Source organism: Danio aesculapii, chromosome 22 (assembly GCF_903798145.1).
Source record: "Danio aesculapii chromosome 22, fDanAes4.1, whole genome shotgun sequence".
Lineage (NCBI taxonomy): Eukaryota > Metazoa > Chordata > Actinopteri > Cypriniformes > Danionidae > Danio > Danio aesculapii.
Window position 1 is genome coordinate 25,781,785 of NC_079456.1, and position 27,652 is coordinate 25,809,436.

At 37.0% G+C, this 27,652-nt stretch overlaps 3 protein-coding genes across 4 annotated transcripts; 2 read left to right on the top strand and 1 right to left on the bottom strand.

The window, feature by feature from the left end:
- Window positions 1-4,336: 4,336 nt before the first annotated feature.
- On the top strand, window positions 4,337-12,650 carry hmox2a (heme oxygenase 2a). Of its 2 annotated transcripts, none has more exons than XM_056448380.1 (6): window positions 4,337-4,422; window positions 4,659-4,790; window positions 8,031-8,148; window positions 8,251-8,742; window positions 8,823-8,946; window positions 12,410-12,650. In XM_056448380.1, the coding sequence occupies exons 2-6, from the start codon at window positions 4,717-4,719 to the stop codon at window positions 12,535-12,537; spliced, it is 936 nt and encodes a 311-aa protein (XP_056304355.1). In that variant the 5' UTR covers window positions 4,337-4,422; window positions 4,659-4,716; the 3' UTR covers window positions 12,538-12,650. The 2 variants fall into 2 exon arrangements, with proteins under 2 accessions (XP_056304355.1, XP_056304356.1); XM_056448381.1 differs by having other exon boundaries at window positions 4,683-4,790.
- A 992-nt stretch (window positions 12,651-13,642) lies between these two features.
- Window positions 13,643-15,121, bottom strand: tmem186 (transmembrane protein 186). The gene is made up of 2 exons (XM_056447941.1): window positions 15,063-15,121; window positions 13,643-14,797 (listed from the first exon to the last, which is right to left on the bottom strand). Exons 1-2 carry the CDS (start codon window positions 15,063-15,065, stop codon window positions 14,132-14,134), a joined length of 669 nt encoding a protein of 222 aa, XP_056303916.1. The 5' UTR covers window positions 15,066-15,121; the 3' UTR covers window positions 13,643-14,131.
- Window positions 15,122-16,085: 964 nt separating this feature from the next.
- On the top strand, window positions 16,086-27,435 carry gde1 (glycerophosphodiester phosphodiesterase 1). The gene is made up of 6 exons (XM_056448330.1): window positions 16,086-16,765; window positions 18,691-18,866; window positions 18,955-19,060; window positions 19,217-19,309; window positions 23,500-23,711; window positions 26,558-27,435. Exons 1-6 carry the CDS (start codon window positions 16,499-16,501, stop codon window positions 26,703-26,705), a joined length of 1,002 nt encoding a protein of 333 aa, XP_056304305.1. The 5' UTR covers window positions 16,086-16,498; the 3' UTR covers window positions 26,706-27,435.
- The last annotated feature ends 217 nt before the right edge of the window (window positions 27,436-27,652 follow it).

Below are 27,652 nucleotides of genomic sequence, written 5' to 3' on the forward strand. Positions count from 1 at the left end.
TGGTTTAACTGCACCAATGCCCTGTTTATAAAGACACTGACTGACCATAGACTTGAATTACACTGTTGTATTAACTTGAGATAAATGAACATGTCAGTTTATCTGGCATTATGATGGCTCTTGGAATATTAACAAGCAATATACTCTAAGCAACGACTTACATAATTTCTACAGTATGCCAGATGTATTACATAGCTCAACCAAAGTAAAATAAACTACATACGGGAAAACAGAACAACCTCATCGCTTTTTACAGCTATGATTAATTACCTGTTTATCGTGTATACACAACCTGACAAAAGTCTTGTCGCCTATCCAAGTTTTAGGAACAACAAATAATAACTTGACTTCTAGTTGATCATTTGGTATCAGAAGTGGCTTATATGAAAGGCAAAGGCCTCTAGAAAAAAATAAAATATGATCATGTCTTGATTTTTAACTATTTAATTAGGACAGTAAGGTCTGACTTTGCTTAGACAAAAGTCTTGTCACTTAACAGAAATAATGTACAGTATAGAATATAAAGTCATGGTGCAGTGGAAAAAGAATTAATATTGTGTATGACTCCAATGAGCTTTGAGGACTGCATCCATACATCTCTGCAATGACTCAAATAAATTATTAATAAAGTCATCTGGAATGGCAAAGAAAGTGTTCTTGCAGGACTCCCAGAGTTCATCAAGATTCTTTGGTTTATATCTTGTGACTGGACTGGCCAATCCTGAAGCACCTTCTTCTTTCCTTTCAGGAACTTTGATGTGGAGGCTGAAGTATGAGAAGGAGCGCTGTCCTGCTGAAGAATTTGCCCTTTCCTGTGGTTTGCAATGTAATGGGCAGCACAAATGTCTTGAGACCTCAGGCTGTTGATGTTGCCATCCACTCTGCAGATCTCTTGCACACCCCCATTCTGAATGTAACCCCAAACCTGGATTTTTCCTTCAACAAACTTGTCTGATTTCTGTGAGAATCTTGGGTCCATGTGGGTTCCAATAGGTCTTCTGCAGTATTTGTGAAGATTTGGATGCAGTTCAACAGATGAAAATCTACCTTCTGCCACTTTTCCAAATGATCAACTAGAAGTCAAGTTATTATTTGTTGCTCTTACAACTGGGATCGACGACAAGACTTTTGTCAGATAGTGTATTATGTTTTCACAAAGGTCACATCAGGCCTGTTTTCCCGAAAGCAAATACTCCACAGATTTGTCACACCCTTGTTGATTCTTTTACTTAAACTGTTCATTGGAGAAAACAAGGGGAAATCCTAACAGACAGGAAGGTTCCCCTTTTATAAAACAGGACTCAAAAGTGCATTGCCAAAAATATTCAGGCTACAAAACAATGCGAGGGCAAAATATCTGGATGACAAATTCGAGCCTGGACGACTCAACCATCCACTAACAATTGATCAGAATGATGTCACCGGCACTATTATCGACTTAAAGTATACTCCTGTGATACGTGTACAGGAATTCAGCCTGCGGTGATAATCACTCCGGAGTCCGAAATATGCACATAAACAAAGGAACTCGCATTGAATATGAAATAGCACAGCAGTGAAGTCAAGGCCAAAGCAATATTGTTGATCTTAGGAAGCTCGTCCCTAATAAACACAGAGGTGGGCGGTCATCTTGCAGAGCACAAAATAAAGAAGTCAAATTGGGCTTCAGGAGCACTTGAAGACATAAAAGAGCTAAGAAAGTGCCAAAGGTCTTTTCAATACTCGGACGTTTTGAGGAGGGAAAACGTCTTTGTTCCTTTGTTTAAATAGAGTGGCTTGTCTGGTGGTCCGATCTGAGGTGTATAAATAATAATGGTATTGTATCCTTATGTGCAGGTCACACATGCTCAATCAAACACATGGCAGGCTGCTCCCATATTCTCAAGAACACATTGACATTTCTCTATAAATAGGGGGAAGTACTTTAGACTGCTATACGCTTGAGGAAAACACGACTTCCCTAATAATGCAGTAGGCCTATATGCTGATAAAAGACTAAATGTGTCTGCCATATGAGCTTCCTACTAATGATAAGCATGAGTGGAAATCTTTTCCGTGTTATAAAAATATACGGCGCGTGAGTACATTCAGATCATATATGATATCAGCCTGTGCTGAGAGGTTTTAACAGCGAATTATGTTTTGTTAAGGATCTGTGGTAAAAGTATCATTTCTGCCTCAAAAGCAGGGTGTGAATTAAAGAGAGGTTTGGGGAGGATTGACCCCCCTAATTAACACTTGATCTCCCCCTTATGAACGTCAAGACAAGATGTATGGGGGGTCAGCCATTTATTACTGATAAATAGTTTTCCCTGATCTGTATCTTAAATAACAGTATTAATAAATAAAATAATAGATATATGAATGTACATTTGACCAGCCCTATAATGTTTTATATCCTTATAGTGGTTCATGCATAACGGCCATAATGGCGTCAATCAGTCTTTGCAAAAATCATTCAGCAGTCTGAAAATGACAGATATAAACGGTCACGAGACACTTTTCTTGTGTTTTATTTTACATATAATCTAATAGTAAAATAAAATTAGACGCATCGCTTGAATAGTTTAAATACTCAGAGGTCACTGTATGTCAGGATACATTAAATATCCCTCAAAACACTGAAAACTTCAATACGTCTTATTAATTAATTTAATGTCACTGAAATAGGGCGTCATGGTGGTGCAGTGGGTAGTACGATCGCCTCACAGCAAGAAGGTCGATGGTTCGAGCCCCGGCTGGGTCAATTGGAATTTCTGTGTGTACGTTCTCCCTGTGTTGGCATGGGTTTCCTCCAGGTGCTCCAGTGTCCCCCACAAGCCCAAAAGAAATGCGCTAGGGGTGAATTGGGTAAGCTAAATTGTCCGTGTATGGGTGTTTCCCATGATGGGTTGCAGCTGGAAGGGCATCCGCTCTGTAAATATTCTGGATTAATTTTTGGTTCATTCCGCTGTAGCGCCTCCAGATTAATAAAGTGACTAACAGGTGTTTTGGAGACCCGTTTTATCATGTGCTAAGTGTTTTTTTGTTTTTTTATTAGAATGTACAAAAGGTACACAATTTGAGATAATGCAAATACAAAGAAAATGAAACAATAACAAAAATACAAAAAAACAACAACAATACAATCAAATACCAGCAGGTGCGTGTGTTTGTGTGTGTGTGTGCGCGCGTGTGCATGTAAAGGTAACTTGGTAAACAGGTCAGAGTACATACAAAAGGAACAATGACAGTCACTAAATGAAGCAAGTAACATATATAAGGAGTGACAACAATGCTAGTGATATAATGATAGTAATAATGACAGTAAACAAGCAAGAAAGGACAACAGTAATAATCATTAACAACAACCACTACAATAATAAAAATAATAATAATAATAAAAATAAATCCCAAGTACTACACCAACTACTACTACTATTACAGAGAGTTTCTAATGCTACAACTATTACTACTACTATACAGCCACAACCACTACGTGTTTTGAGAATATTATCTAGATTCTATTGACCTCTACTGGTGATACTGGGAATCGCTATTGTCTTTAAACAAGTTGACATCTAAATAAAACGTCTAAATAAAACGTCAAAGATTTTCAGTTTTTATATATGGTTAGTTGTGTAGTCCGTATGTATATGTAGGCTTAATGAAAATCAATAAACAGGCAAAGTGTTTTGAGAATATTATCTAGATTCTACTGACCTCTACTGGTAATAGTGGGAGTCGCTCGTGTCTTTAAACCAGATGAAATCTAAATAAAATGAAGTCAACAATTATGCAACATCATATATAATATCAGTTTTATTCATTTATCATTAGCCTTTAATTAATTTTATCAAATTTCCATCTATATATGCATTTTATTCTATAAAGGTAACATTTTTTGATATTTAAACACTTAGAGCATTTTAGGACAGTTACACCTGAACAGAGCAACAACATTTTTATTTCTGCTTTAAATGCAAAAATTAGCCTTTAGACAAACAAAGCTATAACTCTAGCTTGTTTATTAATCAGTCACTTCGCTATATCGTATAGCGATATTTTAATCCTATTTGGAGAAGCAGTAATAAGTGTATTGCTATTAATAATAATAATAATAATAATCATAATATTCATAATATACACTTGCTTAAATGCCATTTAGAAATTTTAACATGTATAGATAATTAAAAACAAAGTGATTAATTTAACACATAAATTAAATGAATAGCTAAATAAACTAAATCCTAAAATACAAACATAATTAATATAAATTTTACAAAAACACCACAAAAATTCAATGTTTTAGCGGTGACGACGTTTGAGACAGTAGCGCGTCATTCTACTTCCTGTTTAGAGTCTGGTGGTCTAGTTCTGTAAACATTACACAACGTGATGTGAACTGCAGCAGATTGCTTACCATAAACAGTGCACAATCAGGTAATATGAACGATTCTGCTTTCCATAGCTGAAATACCTAGCCGGACATGCATTACATCTGAATCACTCTATTAAATGTCATTACGGATTTGAAATGTACGACTTTCTTACACAAGTCAATGTCACGGGAGTGTTTGTTGTTTATGTGCGCTCATGACACAATGGATATGAGTTACGCAATAAAAAGAAGCACTGTCGTTATTGCATTGTTGACAGTTGTTGTGTGTTTTATTCAGATATTTTCTTTATTCGTCAAGCAGAGAAGAGCCCGACAGAAATAACAGACAGAAGTTGATGATGGCTGCAGATTCAGCAGTGTCTAATGGAGGAGAGAACATCCTCACTGACAGCGATGATGATATCCTGAGGTAATTACAGCTGTATTAAGAGAAACATTCATACAGACCTTGTAGAAACTTGACAGGCTTGCCAAGTTTAACAGTACATGTTTTGAGCATGCGTTTCTTATTGTGGTAAAGTTGGTTATATATTCACACATTCAGACTTACTCCTCAATAAGATAATTTAAGAGAAACGTTCTTTGCAAATTCTACATAAGGAAAATATATTAGCCAATCAAAGTACAACATTGTTCCCTGTCAATTATACAGTATTAATGTTGTTTTGAAGTCATACTTTCATGTTCATGTTACATGAATATTCATATTGAATATTCAAAGTACCATGGTAAACAATATAGGGAGCATGTCACAAGTTGTCACTTAACGAAAGTGCGAATATAAAACCGACTTTACTCAGTGCGTTTAAATAAACATCTACAGTGCTGTTAGCTACTATTCAAGGAAAATATGAATATCTAATTGTGAATGCATCACTGTGCGTTCACACCGAAGGCGGTGAGAGCGTCAAAGTTCGTTCTGGTCGGCCTGGAGACAACTCTGTCTGTCTTCACAACTCCAGCAGCAAGAGCGTCAAAGTTCGCTACATTGATCTCATATTAAAAGGAGCCATTGCAGCAAATCAGCAAATCCATGCCAGGATTAAGCATTCAGAGGCCCCGGGGCACAATATCACGTAGGCCCCTTACCTGGCCGCATCCCTATAGTTGAATTAAAAAATAAGATTAATATAATGTTTTTTAAATAAACTTAATCTATAATGTATTGCCCGCATTTTTTAAATAAATGATATACAGTACATATATTTGTAGTCTACAAAGATTTAACTTATTTTTAAAGCGTTTAAAGCACACTTTGGAAAAAAAAATACTAATACAACTAGTGAAAATTAATGGATTTTAATATACTTGTTCAGGTTCACTGAAGCAGTACTAAAATATATATTTAAGGGTATTTTTAATATATAACTTTTACAAACTTATGATGCATATGATTTGGATAGAACACCTCTCCAATCCAGTTCTATGAGTCTTCTATAGTATACACACTTATTAATGATTCCCACTTGTCTTCCTCGTGATGAAGAGTAAGCAAAATCTGATATGTAGTGGGGGAAAAAGGAAGAATGTGTTCATAAGACGCTGGATTCGAACTGGGTTCATGATCGATCGCGTCAAAACATGTTGCCATGCGCTTTACGAGCTATGCCGCTCATGCTGATGTTGGTTGTGCTCTTTAGTTATATTGTCTCTGTCGATCAAACAGTGATGGGCGAGAATCACTCAACTAGCATATTCCAACAAGTTGCGCTATTTGCACTTAGCCTATATAGACACTTTAAAATCGGCATTTTTCCCCCCTTGCAGGGGCCCCAATTTCGCATGGGCCCCTGGGCCTGTGCCCATAATGCCCATTGGTTAATCCGGCCCTGCGCAAATCAGTTACATTCCCACATAAAAACGTACTCTCTAGTGTGAAAATGTTGTGCACTTTTTATCAAATTCATTTACCCATTGAAGATAAAGTTGTTGCGTGTGTGGCTCTTCTCCACTTATCCAATATGTTCATATGTCTTAAATATTCAGAAGCAGTGAGACAGCAAAACTGGCGTTATAGTTGGCATGAGATTCACACTTTTTTAAAGTACATCAGTAACTCCTCTGTAACTTTTTAGTTTATGTCCCTGTAAGAAAACATCATAAATAATTGGAAATCCGGCGACCGCAATAATCAAACCCCCTCTGATCAAACCCTTTGGAACAAGTGTGGTCAAAACCAAAGTTCACAGCACTGTGTTCTCTGGACTCCTCTCAAGTGGTGGACCTCTACATTCCGATTGCTTGCTGCCAAACTGCGTCATAACTCATTACCATATAATTGACGTTAATCCAACTCTCCTCGATGCCCACTTCGGCGAAGACGTGCCGCGCTGCTCCTCGCTGCTTATCGCCAACAGCTCCCATTGAAAATGAATGACTTCAGTCTACTTTGACGCTCTCGCTGCTTACGGTGTGAACGCACATACTGTATGCAAAACCATTGAGGTGGAAACCATGTCGAGACCACATGACCTACCAAATATACTACTTCTACTATTATTATTGTTATTAACCCCCTAATTATAAGATGCTTTTGGTGGCACCTAATACATTAATCATTGTTCACATATATGACCTACAGTTGGATTATTGGGAATGCCACATGAAACTTAAGTGTAATTAGTTTTTTATGCACATGCTAGGGTATACATAGACAAGGCAAGGCAAGTTTATTTATATAGCACATTTCATACACAGTGGCAATTCAAAGTGCTTTACACAAACAGGAATAAAAGAAACAAGTATAAGAAAAATAAAAACAAACAATAAAAATGGTTTAAAAAAAATAAAATAAATAAGCATAAAAACAGATAAAATGTGTTATAAAAGAATGAAAAAGAAGAAGACTGAGGACAGGTGTGATGTGCTCTGATTTCCTGGTTCTGGTCAGAATTCTGGCCGCAGCGTTCTGGATGAGCTGTAACTGTCTGACTGTCTTTTTGGGGAGGCCAGTGAGGAGGCCGTTGCAGTAATCCACCCTGCTGCTGATAAAGGCATGAACAAGTTTCTCTAAGTCTTCACTGGAAACAAAGCATCTGATTCTTGCAATGTTTTTGAGATGATAGTATGCTGATTTACTAACTGCTTTGACATTACTATTGAAACTCAGATCTGACTCCAGAGTCACACCAAGATACATACAGTGCTCAATACAAATTGTGTCATCAGAATAGTAATGTTTAACCTAAATAAACATTACAATAAATAAATAAATAAATACAATAAACAATTCAAACCATGTGTATAATTTGTGCAGCTTGGTTTGAGTCATGTTTGCACTACTGACAACTAGATGTCACAGTCAGAAAATACTAAGAAGACGGACCAAAAATAGGAACAACAAACTACTGAAGACTGCAAAAACAAAATGGCACTTATGTTGCCAAGTGCATGGTATTGAGAGAATAAAAGATGGATGTACAACATCATTAGCGTTAACTCGCAGGACGCAGTCCATGCCACTATTGAAAATTGTTTATTTCTTTGGATTTGAACATTCTTTAAAGCATTTGGGATCATTCAGCAAAATATAAATCATTGTTGTGTGGTTTACATATTTTGCTTTTAAGACTCATACTTCTGATATTGTGTGCTCCTACTGATGCCAGTACTGGTGGAGGTAATATCTTTATAAATCTCCCGTTTTTAGTCCTAATGACCTGTCAGAAGTTTTGGCAGCTGGAACCAAAGAGTCTCACGACAAAGCTGAGAATTCACCATTTGTCAAAGACTTCCTGAGGGGCAGAATTAAACGGGAACTTTTTAAGGTGAGGCTGTTGGTACTTTTGATGAATTACTTTTTACCATTCAAGAGTACACTATGTTCTGACCTTTATACTTTTGCCATTTTGTCATCTTGTCAACCCCAGCTTGGCACCACTGCCCTGTATTATGTTTATTCTGCCATTGAGGAGGAGATTGAGAAGGTTAAGGACCATGCAGTATTTGCCCCTCTCTATTTCCCCTCTGAGCTTCACCGGCAAGAGGCCTTGGCCAAAGATCTGGCGTATCTCTATGGTGAAGATTGGGAGAGCCAAATCTCCTGCTCTGCTGCCACACAGCCCTATGTAGACCGCATACATGAGGTGGGTCGCGATGACCCAGTTCTTTTGGTGGCACACGCATGGACCCGTTACATGGGTGACCTATCAGGAGGGCAGATTTTAAAGAAAGTGGCTCAGCGGGCCCTGAAACTGCCCCCGACCGGTGAAGGCTTGAACTTCTACCATTTTGAAGGCATCCACAACCCCACGGCCTTCAAGAGGCTGTACCGCAGCCGGATGAACGAGCTGGAAGTGGACGCAGAGACCAAAGACAAGCTGCTAGATGAAGCCAACCTGGCTTTTAAATTTAACTTGGATGTAAGAGGATATGCTGTCCATTTACTGGTTGAGATAATCAAATGATTATTGTACTTTTACATCCTTTTGTTTTCCGTCAGGTATTCACAGAGTTGCAGGAGATCGGGAAAGACATAGAAGAAGAAGTGCAGGACATTGGTCCCCATGCACATGGAGATATGGGTGGAGATATTAGTAAATGTCCATACTATGCTGCCAAAATGGGTAAGGACGTTGTTAGAAACGATATATACATTGGAGATCAAAACTTGAGAACATTGGTTTCAGACACTTTAGATCGGCTTGCCTTCTTGCTAAAGCCCTGGTCAGATCACACGATTTTGGCATGATTTCAAATCGATTTCCTTGATGTAGGATGTTGTGGGAATTTGTAAATGACAAATGGGCATCGTGACACAAGATTCAATCGTTTCTTCTCCTGTAATGTGGCATAGTTCACGACAACTGATACCATGCCTGCGTCTAGCATGTTTAATTTTTTTCTCGTTCTTCATGACGACACTGTGCAATAGCAGCACATAATTTCTTGGTTATCTCAGCAGGTGCTGCCATTTAATGCGCTGGTCAGGTAATCAAAAAAATAGGCTGCATATTTACTTATGGGTGGGTCACGGGTGGATAAGATCAATCGTTGGTTATGCAAACTTTAACTACCCTTTCTAAAATATTAAGGTGTTTTAAGTTTCTGAGTTCTCTCATCCTTCTAACAGAGTTTGTTCTTCTGAGGTAATCTGGTAATATGTTCAGTGCTGCGAATACATTGTAAAAGCATTTCCTGCTTATTCAAATTTGTCATTAATAGTGAAAACTGTTTAATATAGGCTTCTCTGAAACTGTCAATATTTCACTTTAATTTTAGATTAATATTTTATTTAACAAACCAGCACAGTCTCACTGTAACTTTTGGTGCTGAAGCATATAGCAGACTTGTTTTGAAGCACTTCACCTCAAAGGTTATTCGTTATTCTTTTTTATCTAGTAGTTAACTGACCAACAAAAAAAACATTCAAATTAAGATACAAATTAAAGCAAACAAAATTCATTTCAAAAAGATGTTTTTTCAAGAAAAATGTACAAATTCTATTTTTGTTTGTGCCCCTCCACTATGCTGTGCGCTGATGATTTGTTCCGCTCTGTGGAAAATAAGGATTTAATTAATGCTTCAGTGCTTCACATCTGCTGATGTGCTTTCATTTTCTCCATCTCACTCGTGGCATGTTCAGGCAAGAGAGTGTTTAATAAGCAACAATGGCAGGAAAATATACATTTAGATTTAAAATATCTTAATATTAAAAAGAAATCATAAGTTTGATCCTATCCATGTCATAAGGAATGCCTTTAAATAATGTAACCTAGTTGTCAGCAAGCATCAGTGTTTACTGAGATTGAAATAAGGCAAAAAAAAACTAAATTGAGATAAGAAATATAGTTATAGTAACACTTGTGACAGCTTTAGGAAATAACGCTCATCGTAGACTTCACAGGATGACTGATCATGAAGGAACGTGTATTCTGGCACATTTGTCACCCACGACAAGTCAAGATTTTAATGAGACAATATCGCATAATCTGACATGTGATCTGACCGGGGCTTAAGTCAGTGAAAACTGTAACACCAAATTTCAGATTACAGGAAATGTTCACCCAGAAATTTAAAAAGTCATCATTTACTCATCCTCCACTTGTCACAAACCTTGAGTGTCCTTTTTTTTGGGTTGACCACAAAGGAAGATATACTGAAGAATGTTGGAACCTGGCGGCCATTGACTGCCATTTTTAGTTCCTACTGTGGATGTGGTAGAATGGTTAACAGTTTCCAACATTCTATGGACCTTATTCTGCGATGTGGAAGTAATAAACTTATATAATAAAAGCTAGTGTGTTCATGACTATACATAAAAAGTAGATTAACACAATTAGAAAACATCAGTTTGCAACATCAAGCAGCATAACAAGCTGTTTTTAACATCTGTTTGGAAGTGAATGAGAGTGGAAGTCTCAAGTCAAAAAGATTTAATGGTTGCGCCTGCTTGTACTTGAAGAATAAGGTCAATAGCTTAACTTGTTTTGTGTTTAATATAAAAAAATTACATAAATGGTGAGGAAATTTCTATTTTTGGTGAACTATCCGTTTAATGCTTATAACTGCTTTGGAGTTCTTCTGAATGTTTGCAATTCATGAAATCTGCACTTTTTAACTCATGTTAAGGGAACATCAAATAGGACTAAATAGTAGATTGAGCAGCTACTCCTCCACATCGAGAGAAGTCAGCTGAGGTGGAGAAAATACGGAAGTAACTGAAACTGCAATTCCACTAGTCCTGGCTCCATAATAGAGCAGATTTCTATTGAGCCCACTGTTAAAATGGCCAACTTTACAGCAGAAAAAAAGGTGTTTACAGCCTGGTACAAAGAACGATTTTGGTTCATATAGCTATTATTACCCTCCATGACAACTGTGAGGGGGGTACATTTTTTATAACTCATCCTTTTCGTTTATATTAGGTTTATAGCTAGGTCTCGCTGGTTGCCGTCACTTCACCTGAGCTGATTCCAGCTGGTTAGCCGCTGAACTTGGCATATACACTAGATTTTTGTGTTGTTTTATGTGGCTTTACACAGTCAGCTGCCTTTTGGAATTATTTCTTACAATTATCGGATGATATGTGATGCTGTGTGCACTTAATTGTGCTCACAAACCATTCACATGACTTCCAGGTCAGTAAAATTATATACTTATATACCATCTCTATAAATGTTTTTGTTTTATTTAAGATCATTTAAATATACATATATATAATTTTTTTTTAAGAACTTGAATGCACTGCAGAATCTGACAGATTGATTAGCTGTAGGCTAGAATGCAATACAGCTTCATCAATAGTCTTGCTTTTACTAACATACAAACTATATTTTAAGTGTTTGAAAGTAATTCGCGTTTTCCTCCAGTAGAAAAATGTCATAAGAACAATGCTTAATGGCTCAATGTATTACAACAGTGTTGTTAGTTAATAATCTAAACACTTTATTGATATAGTGTACAGCCAAGCACATGTGGTCAGAACGCAAACGAGTCGCGGGTAATAAAGTATTAAGCGTTTTTCTCAAAGAAAAGCCTGTCTAAACAAAATGCCAGCAGGCGTCTGTAGCTCCGCTCACGCTCCGCCTATTTGTCTTTGTTTGGTCACCCCCGGTCGGTGCGATGATGCTTGAACAAAATGGTGACGGTTGGCCACGCCTACTTGTAGCTTCTTTCATGTTCTTCAGAAACCTATGGGTGACGCCACGGATACTACGTCCATATATTTTAGTCTATGTTCGGGAATCTGTTTCGGATGCTACCTGGACGTCTACCTAAGGAGGTGTTCCAGGCATGTCCCACTTGGAGGAGGTCTCAGGGAAGACCCCAGGACACGCTGAAGGGACTGTGTCTCTCGGCTGGCCTGAAAATGACTCTGGATCCCCCTGGAGCAAATGTCTGGGGACAGGGAAGTCTGGGGGTCTCTCCTGAGACTGCTGCCCAGCCTCATAAAATAAATAAGTACATTGAATTTAGGAAATTTTAGGTCGCTAACCAATTTTCAGTTTTGATCTCAATGTTTGGATATTTCTGAATATATATTTCTCTGTTTTGTTTGTATCACTATTTCTTTTATTTCCTGCCTAGCGGTGAGTGGAAACACAACGTACGCGTGTAATTTCGCCAAGACACTGCTTCGACATTCAACAGTACAGGTGATTCTGGCCACATGGGTCGCTGCTGTCGCCGGATTGGTTGCCTGGTACCTCATGTGATCACCTTTACACTAATCAGAAAATAGGAATTCTTCATGTTGTACAAAGGTTGCTGCTGATTCTATAACCATTTAAATAATAGGTCTCAAACTCCATTCCTGGAGGGCCGCAGCTCTGCAGTTTTGCTCCAACCCTAATCAAACATGTTTGATTAGGGTTGGAGCAAAACTGTGCAGAGCTGCGGCCCTCCAGGAATTGACTTTGAGAACATTGATTTAAAGATTTAGACAAACCCTGCAGTCTATTTGTATTAAATATAATGCAAGTTTTAGCCATAATGATTGAATGTGACGTTCTTTATCCTGTTTTCACTCTCAGTCAAGAGTGTTAAGGGCACTTTTAAGGGCATGCAAGATGACAATGGAGCTGCTTGATCTGCTTAATGCAAGTCTGTATTGTTAACCTATTGTGGTTGGTTTTGCACATTGTAATACATAGAACATGTGTTAAATATATATCACTGTGGTGCAGTGAATGATTAAAAAGATTCTGTCCATGCAGATTTTTGAGGCATTTAATGTAGAATAGAGCAAACAGGTCGACGCCAATGGTGTAGGGGTTAGTGTGTTGACATATGCACTCCGGTGCTCGCGGCGATCCGAGTTCCAGTCCCATTTCGAGGTTCAATGCCGATCTTTCCCCTCTCTCTGCTCCCCACGCTTACCTGTAAATACTATTTACTGTCCTATCCATTAAAGGTGAAAACCCAGAAAATAATAATAATAAAATAAAGAGTTTTTATATGACACACAATGGATAGCTTAGCCAAAACTGAAAAATATGTCATCATGTACTGCAGTACATACAGCCAAGCACTTGCCAGGCGCCCTGCAGCCCAATGGCTGTACACACTATGCGTACCTACCATGAGAGGGCACAAATTAATGCCGCTTTTTAATTAATTAATTTATTTTTTTTACATAATTTGAATTGATTATTGAACAGTATACACTACGATATATTGACAAAGCAGGAAGGAATGAGAATAAATAAAGGTGTGCGTTTATGTGTTTTAAAGTTTGTGTGTACTTGTATGACAACCGGCCATCAAAAATATGCCACAGAATACTTCAAAAAGGACACATCTAGAAATGAAACATGAAGGTTTATGAGTGAATATCTAAATCATTTATTGAAAATGAGACTAAAAATAAATATGAATTGTACAAATTATAATGTTCGATTTAGAGATTTAGCGTCATCAGCAACAGTAAACAGTGAATTTTCCACAATTTATTTTTATTCAGCTGATTATTACTTCATTTTATTTTTAATAAAATTACAAGTTCTAGGTTCTGTTTGTTAAAACCAAAAGTGTCTCGCAGTGCTGTTTTTGTAGTAAATTGAAAGCAAGTTAAATTTGTCTTCCCTTTTTGGCTGATCCGAAAAGTAGTGCGATCAGTCACTAAAAAACCATAACGTGATCCAAACTGTGAGATTTGGGATCTGTTACACCACAAATTTTGAAGAGATTGCATAAAACAAACCCTAGATATACTTTACCATAAGATCTTTCATTTCCTTGATTTAATTTTAATAGTTGGGGGAAAAGATGCAGTTTTATATGACATGGCATAAAAATCAGAACATAAATTCATGACAAACTCCCAAAAACCTTCCCAAATGCTTGTCTATCCACCACTCTCCCCAGTCTGGTAGAAAAGTACATGGCATTAGAAGTGCTGTAGCGCTTTAACCGAAGTACCACTTCTCCTCTGGAGTCTCCTGAATCTCCCAGAGTCACGACATCTGACACAGGGACATACGTGTCTCTTCTGTGGCCCCAAAAGCTAAGATGCGACACCTTTAGGACGGTCTGTGTTGAATCCAGATACATCATGCCAACCACTCTTCTGACAAAGTGGCTTATGGAGTAAAGCATGACGCCAGCAAACACAGCGATGCCTACGGAGCGATTAAAGAGCAACACTGAGGCCTGGCCCTGCAGGTGGAGGTAATACACAGTGGGCAGCAGGACAACAGTGATGCCCGTTTGTAAGAGTTTGAGTCTTGAAAGAGCCCGCAGGCCCCTGATTAGTGGAAATGCATAGATTAGACTGTATTTTCTTGAGGCAAGGTCAGAGGAGAATGAGGCCGCTTGAACATGCGTGGTGTGTGTGGATGTGATGGCCATCTGTTTACCCATGTGTGCCAGGTTGTTATATTGCATGCGAGCACTTGAAATGAGTCCTGAAGGATGGCATAAGCCATATTGAGGGAAATGACGGGAAAGGTGGATTAATCTTGCTGACATCATAATCTGAGGAGACAGTAAACACCACAACAGTAGTTATTAATGGTAAACTCAAAAATATTAATGAAAACCACATTATTATTGACTTATCCTGTATATTCTGTTGATAAAATCACTGCTTGACAAGGGCATTTATCTCTTATGTTGGGTCAGATTAGCTTTTCAGCTTCATATATATATAATAATGTCATGGAAAACACAGCAGAAATGTCAACATAATTGAATAACTCGTATTATTATTAATTATTTGTGCAGTTTTGAATGAACTCACCATGTCCACACAAGTTCAGTGCATCGCGCACTTCTGTGAAGTTGAAAATGAGTGACATTCAGTGTCGTTTCAAATTAAAAGTCCTCAAACTTGGCAAAATGAACCATTAAATATAAAAGTGAAATTAAAAACAATAAGCATTAAAATATTATTGTTCAACAAGTTATTTCCAATTTTGGCGAAAGTTCCAACATAAGTCAAAATCATTTGCAAACAAGTGTTTGTTTCAGTACCATTAAAAGTGTCAAGGGCTAGCATCTATGTTTAAAGTAATTTGTTCAAGACAGACAACGAAAATATACCGATAAATACATTTTAAAATATATGATTAATTGTAACATTGCCTTACTTGCATAAACAAGCACGAAGTAATAAAATTTCAACAATAGGCAGACACAAATATGACAATTGTGCTTGATATAAAAAGTTTAAAAATAAATAAATAAATACATTTTAAATATCTATCAGTTGAGTACTAAGTGTCGAAGCCATAATGTCAAGCTGATTAATAAAGTTTCAAATTATTTTGGAGTCAATCTGGGGCCATATATATTTCCAAAATAAAAGAAAGTTTTGCAAACAAAAAATAAATAAATAAATAAATAAATTCAAGTCTACAAAAATCGCAAAGCGAAAATTATTATTTTTTTAAATAAAAATACATTTTGCTAACAAAAATAAAGAACTGCAAGGGAAAATTAAGTTTCGATAAATAAAAATGAAATTGCAAACAAAAAAAAGAACTGCAAATAAAAATAAAAATGAAGCAGTTCCCCACTAGTACCCCAAGGCTGTGAAGCTGGACTTGATAAAAAGCCGGGCACACTTCAAAATAAAAGTACTTCCGTGATGACTATAAAACTTATATAAATTAACACGTCAGGTGAAAATAATTTTGTAACAAATAAAATAGCTAATAATGATCGTCTTTTTAGTTTTTATCTTATTTCATTATTTTTCATTTCTTTCAACCAAATGTCCTTCATGAAGTTAAAGGACTTTAATTTTTGTTATATTGCAGAAACTGTCCATCAAAGCGTCGCACCAGATAGTTAAAATATTTGAGATATTATGCTTTAATTGTTTCTCAAGCAGACAAAACAAGTTATTAGCACGATACGACACTCACTAGTAATGCTTTAGGATGTTAATTAACACTCTCAATCGTGATGAAGTCAGCAAATCAATCGAGTCACGGGGGCAATTTCGCAATGTGTTCGTTATGTCATTAATACACTTTAATGGCAGTTCATTCATGCAAGCGATATGTTGACAGACGTGTAGCAATGAATGACCCAAGACCGAACACAACAGTTTGAGGACACTCGCAATGCGGATTTCATCTGACAGCATCTTGAGCAGCGCTGATCCTACATGTTGATTGATTTGGTGCAGAAATAGCGCTTGTTTTGGGTTTGTAGGATCATTTTCTCATCATGCTTCAGTTGGGAGATGGACTCGTACTGTTTTCTACTGTCTTCGTCGTGGTTCTGGTGGGAACTAGGAGCGCTGTGTGGCCCACGGTGCTCGCGGCCTCTCTCTACCTGTTTCTGGTGATGTTCCGGTTCCCTCAAGTTCCTTCCAGTCGGGCCAGACAGGTGCTGCGGCCCGCCTCCAGAGTGCCTGAAAGCGGCGTGTCGGCGGTGGCGCACCGCGGTGGAGGACACGACGCCCCGGAGAACACTATAGCTGCTATAAGAGCGGTGAGCACATCAATGTGGCGTGTAATGGATTTAAAGGCAATGTTTACTATTTTAAAATGCCAGATATAGTATATTTCAGACAGAGTTGTAGAGGAGGGGGGATGTAGGATGTAAACAAAAGGTGTAAATTCTGGGGGCAATAAGTCAGAGCGCGAAAAACAAAGTTGTAAGGTAAAAAAAGAAAATTGAAATGACCTTTTAATGTCATACAGATTCCATCGTTTCATACAGTTCTCTATTGTTTACTCAACTTAAAAACTATGTTTCTCTAAATGGTCACCTACCCAATCAGATAAATCAATTATTCACCAATTGAATGTGATTCTGGGGCATTCGTTTATTCTTTAACTTTATATTTAATGTATAATAAATGTCTGCTTTCGTTTAATTTTTAGAGTACGTAATACATGAACCATCACATGCTCTTAAACCTCAACAGAACACTTCTCATATTAAACATAATGAAACCATTTCAACCACTAGTTTGTTCCTCTCATAATAACACCCATTTAACTTCAATTAAAGACCTTAGTGTAATAATATGTAAAGATTTGAAACAAAGAAATGAATTACATTTTAAGCCCACCATTGAAAATTAAAAAACAGATATAATATATGGTTAATGAGAGATTGATTATATTAAAAAATAAAGAAACTTTGTGGCATATCTTTCCTAATTGTATACTTAACTCTTTGGGTGGCATTCGTTTTCTTTTAAAATGTCATTTCTCTATTAGTAAAATCACAATTAAATTGGCCTTTTAAAAAAAGTTTTCATAAGCAGGCATTGCTGGCTTGGCAGTTGGTCTATAAACATAATTTTACACTACATCAGTATTTTCTGTAGAATAATAGAGATATGTTGTACAAAAGGAAGTATTTATTCAATCATGGTATGACAATAGAATATTTACAGTCGGTCAATTACTTGATGATCATGGATTGCTTTTGTGATACTTATAATTCCTTAAAAATGTAAAGTTCCTGTAAAAAGACTATGCTTTTATTTTTGATGCAATACCAAGTGAAGTCGTATCACTGTTGCGTAATTCTGTATACAATGTGGACCAACAGCCAAAGACAAGTGATGTTATACTTAATGGTGACCTTAACATTCTTAAAGATAAATGTAGTAATAGATATATTAGAAATGTATTAAAAAGAATCAAATAACATGTTAAACAGTCTCCTGGTCATCTAAATTTGGAAACATTTAGTAGAAAAAAGTATGATTACTAACAAAAACAGTTTTTATAAGTAATAAAGACGGGTATCTTGTAACATTTTACACAGAATTTATCTTGTAAAAGAGTTATTTGAATGATTTGAAGTGGACAGAGAAAACTCTTGCGATTTTTGTGTTATTGTTAAATAATCTGTTACTCATTTGTTTTTTTAATGTGTAGACTCAATTATTGTGGATTGATGTGTCTAACTTTATTTCAAGGACATTTGGTACACTAATACAAATTGGATTATATCATGTCATGTTTGCTTTAGTACAAGATGGAATTTATTTATAGAGTACAACTTATTTATATAACTTAGAATATTACTAGGAAAATATCATATTCATGTCAACAACTGGCCAAAGCTAAGCCAAATTGTGAACATTTTATAAAGGAGATTAAACATTATGGCACTACACTGTGTAACATTAGAAACAGAAAAGCTAAAAACATATGAAGCTATATGTAAATTCCATTTGATTAATTAAATCTTTTATTATTATTATTATCTTACCTATTTATTTATTTTACCTCTGGCATCTGTTTATACTTTGATTGTATAGCTAATATAATTTCTCTCATTTTTATTTTGTTTTATTTGTTAATAATTGTTGTGAGATGTCTATTCTTGTTCTAAGTTTGTACATATTCACAATAAAAGAAAAAAAAATAGTAACACTCATTTCTAAATGAAAGGCGAGTGAGAATGGAGCCACGGGTGTGGAGCTGGACCTGGAGTTTACAGCTGATGGGGTTCCCATACTTATGCATGACGAAACTGTGGACCGAACCACAAACGGCTCAGGACCACTGAACAAGCTGCTCTTCTCTGAACTGCGTAAACTCGACGCAGCCGCCAAACACAGATTCAGGTCAGAACTGAAGGCAGTCTTATTTCATAAACCGAGCATGACCAGGTTAAAGACAGCAGGTGGTATGCTTGTGTTTGTTGTCAAATAGTGACCGTTTCCGAGGCGAGAAGGTCCCGACGCTGCAGGAGGCAGTAGAGGAATGCATTAAGCACCAGTTGACCATCTATTTTGACGTTAAAGGTCATCCAGATGAGGTACTGTCACAACTATCTTTGCTCTGCATGAGTCCGTCATTTCTTTGCATCCACAGATATCTTTACTAATGAAAGTAGTCTGTTGATTTAATGATTCTTACATCAGCAGACCAGAATGATTATCCAGTCATGCATGTTGTCTGTTTTCTTTTATAGGCAGCTGCAGCTCTAAAAGAGTTATTTCGGAAATATCCAGTGCTCTACAACACAAGCATCGTCTGCTCATTTGAGCCCAAAGTCATCTACAGGGTAACAATCATTCATTGATTTTCTTATTGGCTCAGTCCCTTTATTCATCATGGGGTCACCACAGCGGAATGAACCGCCAACTTATCCAGCATATGTTTTAAGCAGTGGATGCCCTTCCAGCTGCAACTCAGTGCCAGGATACATCCATACACTCTCATTCACACACATACACGATGACCAATTCAATTCACCTATAGTGCATGCATTTGGACTTGTGGGGGAAACCAGAGAACCTGGAGGAAAACCACGCCAACATGTGGAGAACATGCAAACTCCACACAGAAATGCCAACTGACCTAGCCGGGACTCAAACCAGCGACCTTCTTGCTGTGAGGCGACAGTGCTAACCGCTGAGCCATTGTGTCGCCTCAGGATAACATATACAGTTGAAGTCAGAATTATTAGCCTCCCTGTTTATTTCCCCCCCAATTTCTGTTTAACAGAGAGAATTTTTTTTTCAACGCATTTCTAAACATAATCGTTTTAATAACTCATTTCTAACAACTGATTTATTTTATCGTTGCCATGATGACAGTAAATAATATTTGATTAGATATTTTTCAAGACACTTCAATACAGCTTAAAGTGAAATTTAAAGGGTTAACTAGGCGGGTTAGGGTAATTAGGTAAGTTATTGTATAATGATGGTTTGTTCTGTAGACTATCGAAAAAATATATAGCTTACAGGGGCTAATAATTTTGACCTTAAAAATAGTTTTTTTAAAAATTAAAAGCTGCTTTTATTCTAGCTGAAATAAAACAAATAAGACTTTCTCTAGAAGAAATAATATTATCAGACACACTGTAAAAATCTTCTTGCTCTGTTTAACATTTGGGAAATATTTAAACAAAAACAAGAATTCAAATGGGGGCTAATAATTCTGATTTTAACTGTATATGTAATTTCTTGACATGCTGGGTTCAGACTACACAATATTTCAGTGTGGTGAATTGTGTGATTTGGATTCATATATCTGTGGAATATGTCAATACGTGTTGCTTCCCTTTTTAAAAATGTGTTAGAACTGTTGTGAAGGACCACAAAATATCAACTTGGTATGCACCAAATTTTCTGCTGCCAAAAAATGATTAATCTGAAAGTGGCATTTTAAAATTTTTCAGGTGAAAGAAGTAAACTTTACAAAATATAAGCTGAAAAAAAGGATATGCTGCGCCACACTGCCCAGAAACTGCCCTCCAGCTGCAGTCACTGCACAGTGTGAAGCTGCTTTTAGACTAGATTTGGAAAGTATTGTGCTATGAAACCCATTCATTTCAATGGCTTGTGCCACAAGTGTGTTTTTTTGCTGTGCAGATCAAAGTCAAAAGCAGCAGAGCACACTGTCGACTAAGGCCCTGTTTACACTAATACGTTTTCGTTTTCAAACGCATAAATTTTGATATGGTTAGGCCATCCATCCGCACTATGCCGAATTTTTTGAGCGCCAAGTGTTTTAGAAACACTGAAGAGGTCGCTGCTGCTCCGTGTTTTTGTGGATGGGGGAAAACGGAGACATCTGAAAATGGAGGCGTGGCTGTAGACATTTGCCTCTCTGATTAGGGCTTTTCCACAATATTAAGTAGCCTACACACAGTTCAGTCCTGCATCCTTTTCTTGTAAGTTCAGACTCCGCAAGTTTGATAGGAAAAAACTAACTTTTTTATTTTGATATTATCAACTTATCAACAGACACCAAAAATGTTGAGGCATCATGTAGCTACATATTTATATGACTGTCATCTTTATGCATATTTATAACAAACAGGACCTATAACATTACTGCCTCCTTTAATTTTCATTCATACTGTCTCTTTCATTTAATATCAGTTTTAATACTCAATAATGGCCATTATAAAAGTATAACGCACAATAAGTTTAGACAATATAGGAAATAAAGGCAAGCAATCAGTCAAACATGCAGAATCAGTGTACGTGGTTACATTAATTAATATATTAACCTAACTCATCTCTGCACTCAGCCAAAACACGAGACCGCAGAACAAGTAATAGTTTCAAAAGACTAAAGTCGGGGAATATGTCGTTAGATATAGACAAGAAGATGAATTAAATATCATGTTTAACAAATATAGTGAGATTAGATTCAGCGGTAGATCCATGATGAACAGTCTGACTTGCACAGCTCTCATATGGGTAGATGTGCTCAAAGCACGCTTCAGTGCATGCCAGAGTGTGTGTGTGTGTGTGTGGTCACGTGATGTGCATTTTCAGCGGTGTAATGTAGACCCAGAGTTGTTCAGAAATGCTAGGTGAAACGCCAGTGTGGACGCGTTTTCATTCTAAAAGTAATTAGTAATTACACTAATACGTTTTAGTTTTAAAACACATAAGTTTTGCTACACCTTCCGTCGACACTACCCCAGAATTTTCGAGTGCCGGAAACAAACCATTTTGAAAACGTTGAAGAGGCCAATTTGGTTTTAAAAACGCTGCTGCTCTGTGTCAGTGTGGATGGAGGAAAACTGAGACATCTGAAAACGGAGACGTGGCTGCAGATTGGGGCTTGTTCTCAATATTAAGTACTCAAAGTTCAGTCTTGCATCCTTTTCCTTATAAATTCAGACTGTGCAAGTTATATATGGAAAACAAACTCCCGAGGACACATCGGGTAAATCTTCAAAGGGAACAGTGTACTTTATAACATCATTCGCATCACCCTGACTAAGCTGTCTCACTTTCAAGTTTATACAACATAGAAAATAAAGGCAAGCAATCAGTCAAATGTGCAGAATGAGTGTACGCTGTTACATTAATTAATATATTAACTTATCTTTGCGCTCAGCCAAAACACATTACTTGAGAACAAGAGATTCAAAAGACCAAAGAGTTGTTACATATAGACAAGGTGAATGAATTATCACGTTTAACAAATATAGTGAGATAAGATCCAGCGGTAAATCCCTGATGAACTGTTTGATGTGTGCTGCTCTCACCTGGGGAGGTGTGCTCAAAAGCACCCGCTGACTGCCTGGGGTTTAGACGTCCGCATACGCTGCAGCTCATGCCAGAGTGTGTGTGTGTGTGGTCACGTGATGTGCATTTAGCATGTAGTGTCGACTGATATCTTTTCAGAAATGGCAGGTGAAATGCCAGTGTTGACACAGACCGTTTTTATTCTAAAACGCCGTTCTAAAACTTAAACGTATTAGTGTAAATGGGGCCTAAATTGCACATGTTTATTCAAAGTTCAAAATAGCTTAATATTCCACTCTGGATATTCTGCTCATGTACACATGAACATCTATGCATGAACCACACAAGCTCACCTGAAAAGCAAAGTCAGCTTCAATAATGTGCTGACAGGACATTTCTATGTAGCATGCTTGTTCTTGCTGCTTGCAATACTGTGCTGTCAAGGCAACACTGGTAAAATGACATCTCTCGCCTAGTTCACTCAAAATAAACCTTTACTCAAGGTATTTATTGGCTTGTGTTTTTTAATATCCGTAGAATTTAAGTTGAGTTAAATTTAAAAAGTCTCACAAAATTACTTTTACTATTTAGTAAAATAATTCAGGAATAATTATATAGCATTTTTGGTGCATCCAGAATTTTCGGATTTGGCCCAGAATTTCGCTGCATCCCTAATGTAAACATCTGTGCATTATCAGACAACTCAGACGTCACATCGCAACACCCTATATCAGATTTTCTCAACACATTTTATGTTTCTCTTTTTACTTCAGACGTTTGTTCTAATTTAAGCATAAGTGCCCTGCGAAGTGAACTCCACATGATATTCTGCCATGATTCCAGCTGGAAGGGAGTCTAAACGATTCATTAGAATGGCATATTTACAGGGGATATATTATGTCACACCTCTTTAGTACGTGTCAACTTTGTGTGAAGAAGATGCTGCATGCAGTGGCGTTCATGTAAATGGTGTAAACCATGAATGAACTTTCCAAAGTGAATGAAAGGTTTAGGAACACTGTGTAGGAAGCCTTTTTCTATTGAGCTGGTTATGTAAATCAGTGTGTTAAATAAGAGAAATGTGCAAAACTCTATGCAGCAGAGGAGGTGCAATACCTGTAATCAAGATGACCACTGCCCTACATCAAACAGAACAGACTAATATTAGATTAATATCATGTAATCTGAACCAGCAATGCTTTTTTTTAAAATCAATAATGCAGATAATATGAAAATCATCTGCTTACCTCTTCTCCAGATGCGGCAGGCGGATCCGGATGTGTTGACCGCACTGACCCATCGGCCGTGGAGTCTCAGCCGTTTTGGCGACGGTACGCCGCGCTTCTCTCCTGCATGGAAACAGCACTGGATGCAGGTGTTAGACGTGCTTCTGGACTGGGCTCATCATCACCTGCTGTGGAACCTGTGTGGAGTCTCTGCCTTCCTGGTGCAGAAGAACTTCATCTCGCCGTGAGTCACCGTATCATTAACGTTATAATTGTCAAGCCATGTCATTATGTGAATTACATTACTGTAAGATCTCCTACCACAAGTCCTAAAATAAACTGTGCATTAAATATATTGTCTGTCACAGAGAAGCGATGACTATATACAGTTGAAGTCAGAATTATTAGCCCCCCTTTTAATTTTCTTTTCTTTTTTGAATATTTCCCAAATGGTGTTTAACAGAGCAAGGAAATTTTTACAGTATGTCTGATAATATATATATATATTTTTTTTCTTCTTATTTGTTTTATTTCAGCTAGAATAAAAGCAGTTTTAAATTTTTTATAAACCATTTTAAGGTCAATATTATTAGCCCCTTTAAGCAATTTTTTTCCGTCTGTCTACAGAACAAACCATCGTTATACAATAACTTGCCTAATTAATTAAATGTCACTTTAAGCTGTATAGAAGTGTCTTGAAAAATATCTAGTCAAATATTATTTACTGTCATCATGGCAAAGATTATTAGAAATTAGTTATTAAAACTATTCATTCAATTTCTTGTCGGCTTAGTCCCTTTATTAATCTGGGGTCACCACAGCGGAATGAACCGCCAATTTATCCAGCATTTGTTTTACGCAGCAGATGCCCTTCCAGCCGCAACCCATCTCAGGGAAACATCCACACACACTCATTCACACTCATACACTACGGACAATTCAGTCTACCCAATTCACCTGTCCCGCATGTTTTGGACTGTGGGGGAAACCGGAGCACCCGGAGGAAACTCACGCGAACGCAGGGAGAACATGCACTGCGTCGCCCTTATTAAAACTACTATGTTTAGAAATGTTGAAAAAAAATCATCTTTTTGGGGAAAAAATATGCAGTTGGCTAATAATTCTGACTTCAACTGTATATAACTGCTGAAATGACCACTGCTACATAAACTGCAACACTTCTATTCTCAGAGTCCATTATTAAGGCCTAATAGTGGAACTTTAGAGGTTGTTAGTGCTGTCAGAAATGACATTTTTGTTCATACTTGGGGTTAGAAAGTTGGTTGAATTAATGAGTTTTGGAAAACGACATCCCTGAGGTAAATAAACTGCATGAAATCAAGATGTTTATTTTGCTAGCACACATTGCTAGTCTTAAAGTCTGTGTGAATCGGAAGTTGCTGATAATTCTATTTCAGTATGTTGATGTACTTCTGACTGAAATTAAATACTGAGTAGGGGGCGGGGCTTTCTTTTTGAACATAATGTAGCAAACTAACGGTAGAGGGGTGTGGTTACGAATATTGTTGCTAAAACCATCAAACTGGCGTCTAGAGAAAAGGACTCCAAACACAGAAGAAAATGGTCAGAAGAACTGATTTTTTTTAGTCTATCGATGACGCTGGTTTGAAGTAGAGATGAAAATTGTGCGCTAGGATTTTTGCCCAACCTTGATGATCAGCAATGAAGAATGAAATGGAAAAGTGAAATATGGGATAAAATATGATTTTTCTTAAGTCAGAATAATAGAAATAGATCTGACATGATGTCTGTCACCCTAAATCTAGTTTTTAGTATGATTACATTATTTGGTGCTGGAGCTGGGTGCTTTTGTTAATTTTAAAATCAAGTACTGCAGAATATTTCTTAAGAATTTTGAAGTCTAAATACAAACATCAAAAGAAAAAAGTACAGTTGAAGTCAGAATTATTAGCCCCCCTGAATTATTAGAACCAGTTATTTTTCAACACATTTCTCCACATAATAGTTTTAATAACTCACTTCTAATAACTGATTTATTTTATCTTTGCCATGATGACAGTAAATAATATTTAACATATCTTTCAAGACACTTCTATACAGCTTAAAGTGACATTTAAAGGCTTAATTGGGTTAATTAGGTTAAAAAAGTTCGCTTAAAGGGGCTAATAATTTTGACCCTAAATGGTTTTTAAAATATTAAAACCTGCTTTTTTTTCTAGCTGAAATAAAACAAATAAGACTTTCTCCAGAAGAAAAAATATTATTAGACATACTGTGAAAATTTCCCTGCTCTGTTAAATATAATTTGGGAAATATTTAAAAACAGAAAAAAAAATCCAAGGGGGTTTAATAATTCTGACTTCAACTGTATGTATGTATGTATATTTCGTAAAATGTGCACAATGTATTTAAAGTATTTAGCTAAAAATTCACTGAAAACAACTATGATGTAACCATTCATTCATTTTCTTTTCGGCTTAGTCCCTTTATTAATCTGGGGTTGCCACAGTGGAATGAACCGCCAACTTATCCAGCATATGTTTTACGCAGCGGATGCCCTTCCAGGTGCAACCCAACACCGGGAAACACCCACACTCTTACGTTCACACACATGCACAACGGCCAATTTAGTTTATTCAATTCACCAATAGCGCATGTCTTTGGACTGTAGGGGAAACTGAAGCACCCGGAGGAAACCCACGCAAACACGGGGAGAACATGCAAACTCCACACAAATTTCAACTGACCCACCCGGAGCTTGAACCAGTGACTTTCTTGCTGTGAGGCGATTGTGCTACCCACTGCGCCACCGTGCTGCCCATGATATAACCAGAAAAGCTAAAATACAAACTTCCATTTGGTTTTACACTTCATTCCCGGATCATTCTTTAGATATACAGGGGGGGCGGGGGATCAAAAATCATATTGTGGGTTGCAAGTGCATAGAAAGAGTAGAGTGTGTTTTTTTTGTAACTGCACAAGTAAACCTGCCTACACTTCTGTGTAGGAACAATAGTTTATATCCATTCCTCAGTGCCATCTACAGTGTGGAAGAGTGTATTAATCATTTTGATGTTCACTATTTAATTAATTAATTTTCTCCATCAGGGACTATGTGCAATACTGGGCAGCCCGAGGGGTAGAGGTGGTGGGCTGGACGGTGAATACAGCAGTAGAGAAGCAGTACTACCAGCAACTACTGAAGATCAACTACATCACTGACAGCCTAGTGGAGGACTGCGAACCTCACTACTGAAACACCACATGGTGCAATGTTTGTTTAAGCCTTTTATAATTCAATGACTAAACTTGCTTCACTCAAAAGATAGAAGTATATGTCTGTGTTGAATTGTTTAGGTTTGTTTAGTTAGCATGCAGTAGAGACTTGAATTCACAGGGTAACCAAGTGCTTTCATTGTGTGAATTTTACAATACAGGAGATGTAAATATCAGTGTTCGAATGTACTGTACACACCCACTCAGGTGAGCCAATTTATCACTATTCAGATATAATCCTGCTTTTTTCTTAAATACAGTTTCCTTTTTAATGCCAATCAAAGAACGACTTGGAGAAAAGGGAAGGGAATTCATTCATTAAACCTGCTTTTCCTTTTCTGCTACTTGATTTGTGTGGAAATAGAGCATTATTTATTGAGATATTTAGTCTAACCTGTGGCTTGTTTCGCATTCATGACATGAATTCTTGCTAATTAGGTTTATTTCATATTTAAAATGTTTGGTATTAATAGCTAACGAACAGGTTACATTTAAAACAGCAAGTCTGTAATTATATCTACCTTAAGGGAACCGAGATATTTATGATATAAGCAATAAACGTGGTCTTGAGGTCAGTTCTCAGGCAGCTACCAAACGCCAACCTTATGTTGGACACAGAAATACTAATTCAGGATTACTTGAAAATGGCATGTTTATCGGCTTTCTTGGGCAATTATTGTACAATAAAACAAATAAATTCTCAAACAAGAGCCACCTTGTCTATATATTTGCTTTTCAATGGCTGCTGTACTATCTATAACAGTTGTGTAACCATTACCTCAGACGTTTCTCCTCACTTTTTTTTCGATTTATATAAACAAGTAATTAAATAAATGTGCAACTTTAGTACCTCCATCGCAGATTAGTAGGATTAACCATTTGGTTTATCACACACAGCAAAGTTCAGCAGTATTAATTAATGTGTAC

What these genes read in the sequence shown, in the direction of transcription:
- gde1 (XM_056448330.1), top strand. Translation starts at nt 16,499, where the DNA reads ATGCTTCAGTTGGGAGATGGACTCGTACTGTTTTCTACTGTCTTCGTC. An exon ending in GCCGCCAAACACAGATTCAG is followed by an intron (nt 18,867 to 18,954) that starts GTCAGAACTGAA and finishes GTTGTCAAATAG; the next exon opens with TGACCGTTTCCGAGGCGAGA. An exon ending in TTAAAGGTCATCCAGATGAG is followed by an intron (nt 19,061 to 19,216) that starts GTACTGTCACAA and finishes TTTCTTTTATAG; the next exon opens with GCAGCTGCAGCTCTAAAAGA.
- hmox2a (XM_056448380.1), top strand. Translation starts at nt 4,717, where the DNA reads ATGATGGCTGCAGATTCAGCAGTGTCTAATGGAGGAGAGAACATCCTC. An exon ending in AGCGATGATGATATCCTGAG is followed by an intron (nt 4,791 to 8,030) that starts GTAATTACAGCT and finishes TCCCGTTTTTAG; the next exon opens with TCCTAATGACCTGTCAGAAG. An exon ending in CTTTTAAATTTAACTTGGAT is followed by an intron (nt 8,743 to 8,822) that starts GTAAGAGGATAT and finishes GTTTTCCGTCAG; the next exon opens with GTATTCACAGAGTTGCAGGA.